The sequence below is a fragment of the Tupaia chinensis genome, unplaced genomic scaffold (assembly GCF_000334495.1).
Source record: "Tupaia chinensis unplaced genomic scaffold, TupChi_1.0 Scaffold000317_1, whole genome shotgun sequence".
In the NCBI taxonomy this organism is placed as follows: Eukaryota; Metazoa; Chordata; class Mammalia; order Scandentia; family Tupaiidae; genus Tupaia; species Tupaia belangeri.
In genome coordinates, this window is record NW_006159810.1 from 2,078,227 (window position 1) to 2,086,257 (window position 8,031).

General features: G+C 40.6%; 1 protein-coding gene across 1 annotated transcript in view; it reads left to right on the top strand.

Moving 5' to 3' along the window:
* The window catches only part of QPCT (glutaminyl-peptide cyclotransferase), a 32,917-nt gene that overhangs the window by 13,179 nt on the left and 11,707 nt on the right, over positions 1–8,031 (top strand). The window contains exon 3 of the mRNA XM_006151342.2: positions 1,768–2,046. Within this exon, the coding sequence (XP_006151404.1) occupies positions 1,768–2,046 (279 nt within the window). The remainder of the gene's footprint in view (positions 1–1,767; positions 2,047–8,031) is intronic.

Consider the following 8,031-nt stretch of genomic DNA (forward strand, 5'->3'; position numbering starts at 1 on the left):
TTCCCTCCGTCTGGAAGCTTCCTGCTGCAGTTTTTCCAAGGCTCTTGTCTACGTGTCGTGTTACATTAATGGGTGGCCACCCGAGACTTGGCCGGCATAGAGAATCCTTTATTTCCTTGGGCGAAAAATCGCTCCCACTCATTTCCAGTTATTATAAGTTATTCGTTTATCACCTCAAGGTCCATTGCTACTAGATACTAATTGTGGTAAAAATCGCCAATTATTTTGTTGGTTAGCTTGTCATTTGACTTTTTAAAAAATAATTGAAAGCAATCTACAAAGATAATAAACCGTGTGACAGAAAAAGGACATAATGAGAGAAGTGAGGCCAAGAGAAAACAGGAGGAGAAAGTGCAGACGAAGCAGCAATGAACGCGCCGTAGTGTCTCATGCCATGCTGTCCCTGATGGGGAACTACTTTCTTCACCTGCTGCTTTCTCCCATAAGCCACCGTTTTGTCCTCAAGGTGTGAGGTGGCCCAGAGAGATGCAGAAAGAAATTATTTTTATTTATTTATTTACTTATTCTGGTGGTTTCCCTCCGTCTGGAAGCTTCCTGCTGCAGTTTTTCCAAGGCTCTTGTCTACGTGTCGTGTTACATTAATGGGTGGCCACCCGAGACTTGGCCGGCATAGAGAATCCTTTATTTCCTTGGGCGAAAAATCGCTCCCACTCATTTCCAGTTATTATAAGTTATTCGTTTATCACCTCAAGGTCCATTGCTACTAGATACTAATTGTGGTAAAAATCGCCAATTATTTTGTTGGTTAGCTTGTCATTTGACTTTTTAAAAAATAATTGAAAGCAATCTACAAAGATAATAAACCGTGTGACAGAAAAAGGACATAATGAGAGAAGTGAGGCCAAGAGAAAACAGGAGGAGAAAGTGCAGACGAAGCAGCAATGAACGCGCCGTAGTGTCTCATGCCATGCTGTCCCTGATGGGGAACTACTTTCTTCACCTGCTGCTTTCTCCCATAAGCCACCGTTTTGTCCTCAAGGTGTGAGGTGGCCCAGAGAGATGCAGAAAGAAATTATTTTTATTTATTTATTTACTTATTTTTTTATGGTTCTTGCCATAGGGTGCATGCACTCCCTAGCAAGAAACAGAGAGAAACAATGAGAGGGAAAATAAGGAATCACCCCGCAAGGGGATGACCATGCTGCAATCCCTTTTCCTCTACTCTCCTCCTGGAATTTTGGGCCTGCGTGTACACATGTCTGGCATGATTTTCAAGCTGCCTGGTCTGGGACTTGAACTGTGGTTGGCCCTGTGGGAGTCCAGTACTGTAACCAACCATGCCCCCTGCTGGCCCCCAAGATTCTTTCTGTTTTGATCAGCACCTGCAGTGGATCTGGACTTGCTTAGAGTATAGGGGGAAACTATTTGCTATGTCAGTATGGTTCAGAGTTGTTTCTTATTCTTAGAGTGAGCATGGACCTCGAATACCCACTAACATCTCCTTTTTACAGACTCTACATTGTCATTATAGGTGGGCATCAATATCTTTCATAAGTGTTTATTACTCATAAAACATTTGCTGGACTTGGGCACTGTGGATTCGAGACAAAAAGAGCTGCCATTTGCAATTCTTGCCCTTGAAGAACACCCCAGGTGTGTCAGAGAGTATGACCATAATCCTGCCTGGTTACAGGGTTTGGGGAGGATCCAGGTGTGAATATCATATGAGATGCCACCCATGCCCTCAATAATGAAAAAAAAGGGTAAACTATTTACATATGAAATTCTGGATTTTGTTTCGATCAGCACATTATGCGGCGAATTCAGAGACTTCAGGCTGACTGGGTCTTGGAAGTAGACACCTTCTTGAGTCAGACACCGTATGGATACCGCTCTTTCTCGAACATCATCGGCACCCTCAATCCCACTGCCAAACGACACTTGGTCCTCGCCTGCCACTACGACTCCAAATATTTTCCTCGCTGGAACAACAGGGTGTTTGTGGGAGCCACTGACTCAGCTGTGCCATGTGCAATGATGTTGGAACTTGCCCGTGCTCTAGACAAGCAACTCCTTTCCATGAAGGTATCTGTTTCCCTTGTGCTGATTTCTTGGATTAAATACATTAGCAGTGACTCAGAATGAATTCTAGAATCCTTGGGGGAGTAAGAAGATCATTTCGAAATGGAGAATTTTAATTCATTTTTGTTCTAATGTGTTACAAAATGATTATGAGGTCAAATGAATATTAATTGGAAGATGACATGATTTGAAATTTCAACCATGGGCAAAAAAGTCTAAGATATATGGCAGTGTATTCATTAGTTGGCAGCTAATATTTTATTTAACTATTTGTTTAAATTTTGTTATATGGCACATGTGTTCACCAGAGGGAGAGAGAAAGAGAGAACTTGGGCACTGTGGATTCGAGACAAAAAGAGCTGCCATTTGCAATTCTTGCCCTTGAAGAACACCCCAGGTGTGTCAGAGAGTATGACCATAATCCTGCCTGGTTACAGGGTTTGGGGAGGATCCAGGTGTGAATATCATATGAGATGCCACCCATGCCCTCAATAATGAAAAAAAAGGGTAAACTATTTACATATGAAATTCTGGATTTTGTTTCGATCAGCACATTATGCGGCGAATTCAGAGACTTCAGGCTGACTGGGTCTTGGAAGTAGACACCTTCTTGAGTCAGACACCGTATGGATACCGCTCTTTCTCGAACATCATCGGCACCCTCAATCCCACTGCCAAACGACACTTGGTCCTCGCCTGCCACTACGACTCCAAATATTTTCCTCGCTGGAACAACAGGGTGTTTGTGGGAGCCACTGACTCAGCTGTGCCATGTGCAATGATGTTGGAACTTGCCCGTGCTCTAGACAAGCAACTCCTTTCCATGAAGGTATCTGTTTCCCTTGTGCTGATTTCTTGGATTAAATACATTAGCAGTGACTCAGAATGAATTCTAGAATCCTTGGGGGAGTAAGAAGATCATTTCGAAATGGAGAATTTTAATTCATTTTTGTTCTAATGTGTTACAAAATGATTATGAGGTCAAATGAATATTAATTGGAAGATGACATGATTTGAAATTTCAACCATGGGCAAAAAAGTCTAAGATATATGGCAGTGTATTCATTAGTTGGCAGCTAATATTTTATTTAACTATTTGTTTAAATTTTGTTATATGGCACATGTGTTCACCAGAGGGAGAGAGAAAGAGAGAGAGAGAGAGAGAGAGAGAGGGAGATAAAGCACTTCTTTTGGAGGAGAGGGGGGAATGGCCATGTCACGATCCCTTCTGCATTTTCCTCTTGAGATTTTGGGCACACATACATGTTTCCGATGTGTTTGCAAGTCGTCAGGTCTGGGACTTGAACCAGGTGTACAGTCAGCCATGTGGGATCCAGCTGCCTTAACCACCATGCCACTGGCTGGCCCTGCACCTGATTTACCTTGAATGCACATTAAATTAAATACAGTGTTTCTTTGCAAAAAATGAAGGAGGAAGGTTGGGACAGGCATGAGTATGAGAACTATGTTTCATAATAAACTATGTTTATTTCTTCTTGTTTATACAGTCATGAAACATCAGAACCTTCTGATTTGAGAGATGGTGGTTCTTAAGTTGGGGGAGGGATTTGCAGCAAAGTGGTTCTGAAGTAGAGTGGGTAATTCAAACATGTCGAGATGAAAAGCATGAAGCAGAAATGCATTATTGTTATTATCGGTGGATCTCGGCTCAATTTTATGTAGCATAGCAGAGCTTTGTTACGCTCTCAGCTCACAATACTTCTGGGACTCTCAGATGTTATTTCAGTCTCTGTGTTCAGAGGGTATATTGGAAAAAAGCACTCAACTGGATGAAGACATTTCGATCTGCTATCACTCATAACCAAGTAAACACAACAAAGCAAAACCCAAAGTCTTTGTTCACAGGCAACAAATGCCATTTCCCCCCTCAGTTTTATGAAGGGTCTAGGAGTTGATACAATGGGAGTAAAGAAGTAAAAGGTTTATCTTGTAATGGAAGTAATAGAGATATTTGATTCTATTTTTGCTGGATATGCCGAACTTGAAGAAAGCAAGAATTGTTTATGCTCTCTTGGTATCCTTTTCACTGTTTTTAATTTTTTTTCATTTTGTTTTGTTTTCTGAACCTTCTGTAATGTCTTTGTCCCAAGCTCTGCCCTGCTTTTAATGAGCACCCTTCCCTAGCTACTGGGTGAGGGAGTTTGGGAGCTGATACAAAAGGTTTTCTTATTTGCCTGCCTAGTATAAAAACATGGGATGAAATGAAGTGTGACTCCAAGGCACAGTGCTTGTAGTGGGGGTGCTGTCCCCTGGTGAGTTCCTTTACCTTTTTCCCTGTAGCCCATCCCTGCTTTTGACCAAAAGTAGAAAGGACTAAATAAGTTGCTGGTTGGGGTTCCCCATGACAAAAATTCAAGTCAATGTGTACATCTCCTAACTATTCTTTCTATTCGAGGTAAATGGTGATGGGGAGCATTTTAAAAATGGGCTACTACTTGTGAATGCACACTTGGAGAGTAATAGATTTATTCTTCCAGTTATACTTTAACTGAATCTGTATGAAAGGTTTTGTAAGTTCTTCAGCTGTCATAGATTGGTTAGGTGGTGATGGGAAGGCTGGACAGTAGACGGGGTTATTGTTCCAACTCTCTGCAGCCCCTCCGGTCTCAGTGATAGGATTGTCATCATTAATCCACATCCTTTGCCTTGTCGCTTAGCTGTGCCCTCCCACTGTCACTGGTTGTATTTTCTCATTCTTTTACTCTGATTTTTTGACTCGTCTTGGCTAGTGGGATGTTAATAGATGGGACAGGAGCAGCTGCTGGAAATGTGCTTTTGCCGTCAGATTTGCTCTCTTGTGTCTTTGCCATCACCGTGAGAAGGGCATGCCCTGACTGGCCTGCTGGCCCCAGCAGGAGGATAAGAGACACATGGAGCAGAGCCAATCTTTCTAGCTACAGAATGAAGCAGAGCTGCACCAGCCAGACCCAGCCTAGCTCAGTTGTTCCCCAGCTGACCCGCATAGATGTATCCCAGGAGGATACACGATTGTTTCAAGTCACTGAGTTTGGGGCGGTTTGTTACACCATATTATTGTGGTATTGGCTAAGTGATAATAGCCTTGGAAGGGAAAAGACTGTAGAGAATTCATTGACTGTACGAACAGTGGTACTAAGCATTTGTAATATTATTATGAAGACCTTCACAAATCAGGCAACTAGATTCTCCTAGTTTCAAGGTACTAGGCTGAGTTACTAGACATGGACGGCCATAGCTATTTTCCTACCAATCCTGAAATCAAACAAAAAGACCAGGTTGCCTCATGGGACTCAGGTTCAGTGTCCACAACAGTCTACTCCTGTCTTCATGAATTGATGCTAAGAGAACAGAATGAAAGTAAAGCATTGCACTGGTGATTCGAGTCGCTTGGCTGTTGAAATAAGAAACTCTGTTAAGTTACAAGTTGCTTATTAAATCCTGAGTGTATTCACAGGCACATTTTATGCTTTATTATTATTATTATTTTATTTTTTATACATTCAGTTGCTATACATCATTTAGCTTGTAGAGAGAATTTACCCAAGATAAAATGCACCTCCGACCAGTCCAGTTGAGAATACTATACCCGTCACCATCAACTGGTAATAAACCGTTTCTGTGTCCCACAAATGTGTTACTTCTCTATTTTTCTCCCTAAGTTCCTTCTGTATACTCTTCCCTTCTCCCATCCCATCCCCTGCTTTTGCTGGAAGAAGTTATGGGAATTCAAAGTAAAATAAGCTGTCCTTTTCTTATGGTCTAATTAGCAAGCAAGAGTAAGAACATTAAAATGGTTAGTACACAAGTATAACTGAGCTTTCAAATGATAAAGACATTTTCCTCTTTTTTATTAAATCACCCTTAGAACAATCAGGGAATGCCATCTTTGAAGATGGGGACGTCTGCTAATGGAAACCACAGTATGAAGACAGAGGTAGATGGGGAAATGACAAATGATAAATCAGAGCAGAAAAAGTCACACTCCTTGGGAAAGGAGAGAAGATGGAACAATCTGGGTTGTCTCTTGACAGGCTGCTGAAAGGGCTAGCTTTACAGAACTAGGAGGAGAAGTTATATCTATAAAACAAAACCAGAATGCTACACCAGAGAACAATCATAGACTAAGAAAGAGCTCTTAGAAATGAAACATTCTATTTCCCAAATTAGCAAATTAGTAAAATAGTTGGATACTGAAGTATGAGAATATCTTTTCTAGAAAGAGTAACAACAACAACAAAAGAGATGATTACTTCTGCAGGACCATTCCGTGAATTCCGACAGGTTATATTCAAAAGTTCGGGGAATGAGAATGGTATTGAGCTTCTCTATAGAAACCTTGGGAGCTAGAAAACACTGACTTTTTTTTTTTCAAATTTTTTTTTTCCAGTTGTACTTTTTTTTTTTTTTTATTAAGTCACTTTACACCATCACAACACTCAAATGAATTTTCCATCCAAAATACACTGTGCATTGGCTCAATCAAGCACATCCACATACATGTTCTCAGCAAATAATTTTCCAATTCTTACGTCCTGCATACCTTGCCCTTTGTCTTGCCATCCCTGATTCCCTATCCCCCACCCTCTGCTATGTCCCATCTTCCTCCCCCATTGTCCCTGGCCACATTTTCTTTATGTACTTATCTGTTAACAGACATTTAGCTTCTATAGCTTGGCAATGATTAATTATGGTGCAGTGAACATGAAAATGCAGATACCTCTTTGAGATAATGATTTTAATTTCTATAAATACATATCCAGTAGTAGTATTGCTGTACCATATGATAGTTCTATTTTTAATATTTTGTGAACCCCCAATACTGTTTTCCATAGTGGCTATACCAATTTATATTCCCACCAACTGTGTATAAGTATTCTCTTTTCTCTGCTTCTTCACTAACACTTGTTATCTTTTTTATTCTTTCTTTTATTTCTTTGTTTTTTTAGACTTTTGATATAGGATGCATGAGTTCACCAGAGAGAGACATTAAGAGAGTAAAAGTGAGTAAAGATACTCCAGTGGGAGGACCACACTGAAATCTTCCATTCTTCTCTCAAGATTTTGGGCATGTATACACACATGCTCAGTGTGCTTTCAAGCCACCAGGTCCACGTCTCAAACCACAGGTTTGGCCATGTGGGATCCAATACCTCAATCACCATGCCACCTGCTGGTCTGCCTTTTTTATTTTAGCCTTTCTAGCATGTGTGAGGTGATATCTCTTTGGGGTTTTGGTTTGCATTTCCCTAATAATTAATATTATTGAGAACTTTTTTTATAAACCTGCTGGTCATCTATAAATCTTCTTTAGAAAAATGTCTGTTGACTATTTTTTAAACTGAACCATTTATTTCATTGAATTGAGTTGTAGAAATTCCTGAGATGTTTTGAGTTTTGACCCCTTAAAAGATATATTTTAGCAAATATTTTCTACCAACCTATAAGTTGCCTTTTCATTTTGTTAATCATTTCCTTTGCTATGCAGAAGTATTTTAGTTTGAAGCTATCCCACTCATATATTTTTGCTTTTCTTTTGTGAGCTTCTGGTGTCACATTCAAAAATCATTGTCAAGGCCGATAGCAAAGAGGGTTTTTGTTTTCTTCCCCTTTGTTTTTCCTTCTAGTTTTTATTGTATCAGATCTTACGTTCAATTATAATCCATTTTGAGTTTATTTTTGTGTTTGATGTAAGATAAGACCCAATTTAACCCTTTTACATGTGGATATATAGATTCCTCAACACCATTTTCTCTACTGTATATTTTTGGTGTGCTTGTCAAAAATTAGTTGGGAACCAGCAGTTAGCGTAATGGCTATGTTGCTGGACTCCCACGTAGTCGACCGCAGTTCGCGTCCTGGACCCGGTGGCTTAAAACTCACACCGGGCGCGTGTGCGTGCGTGCCCAAGATCCTGAGAGGAGAATGGAGGAGAAGGGATTGCGGCATGACCATCCCCCTGGGGGGTGATTTCTCGCTTTCTGTCTCTAT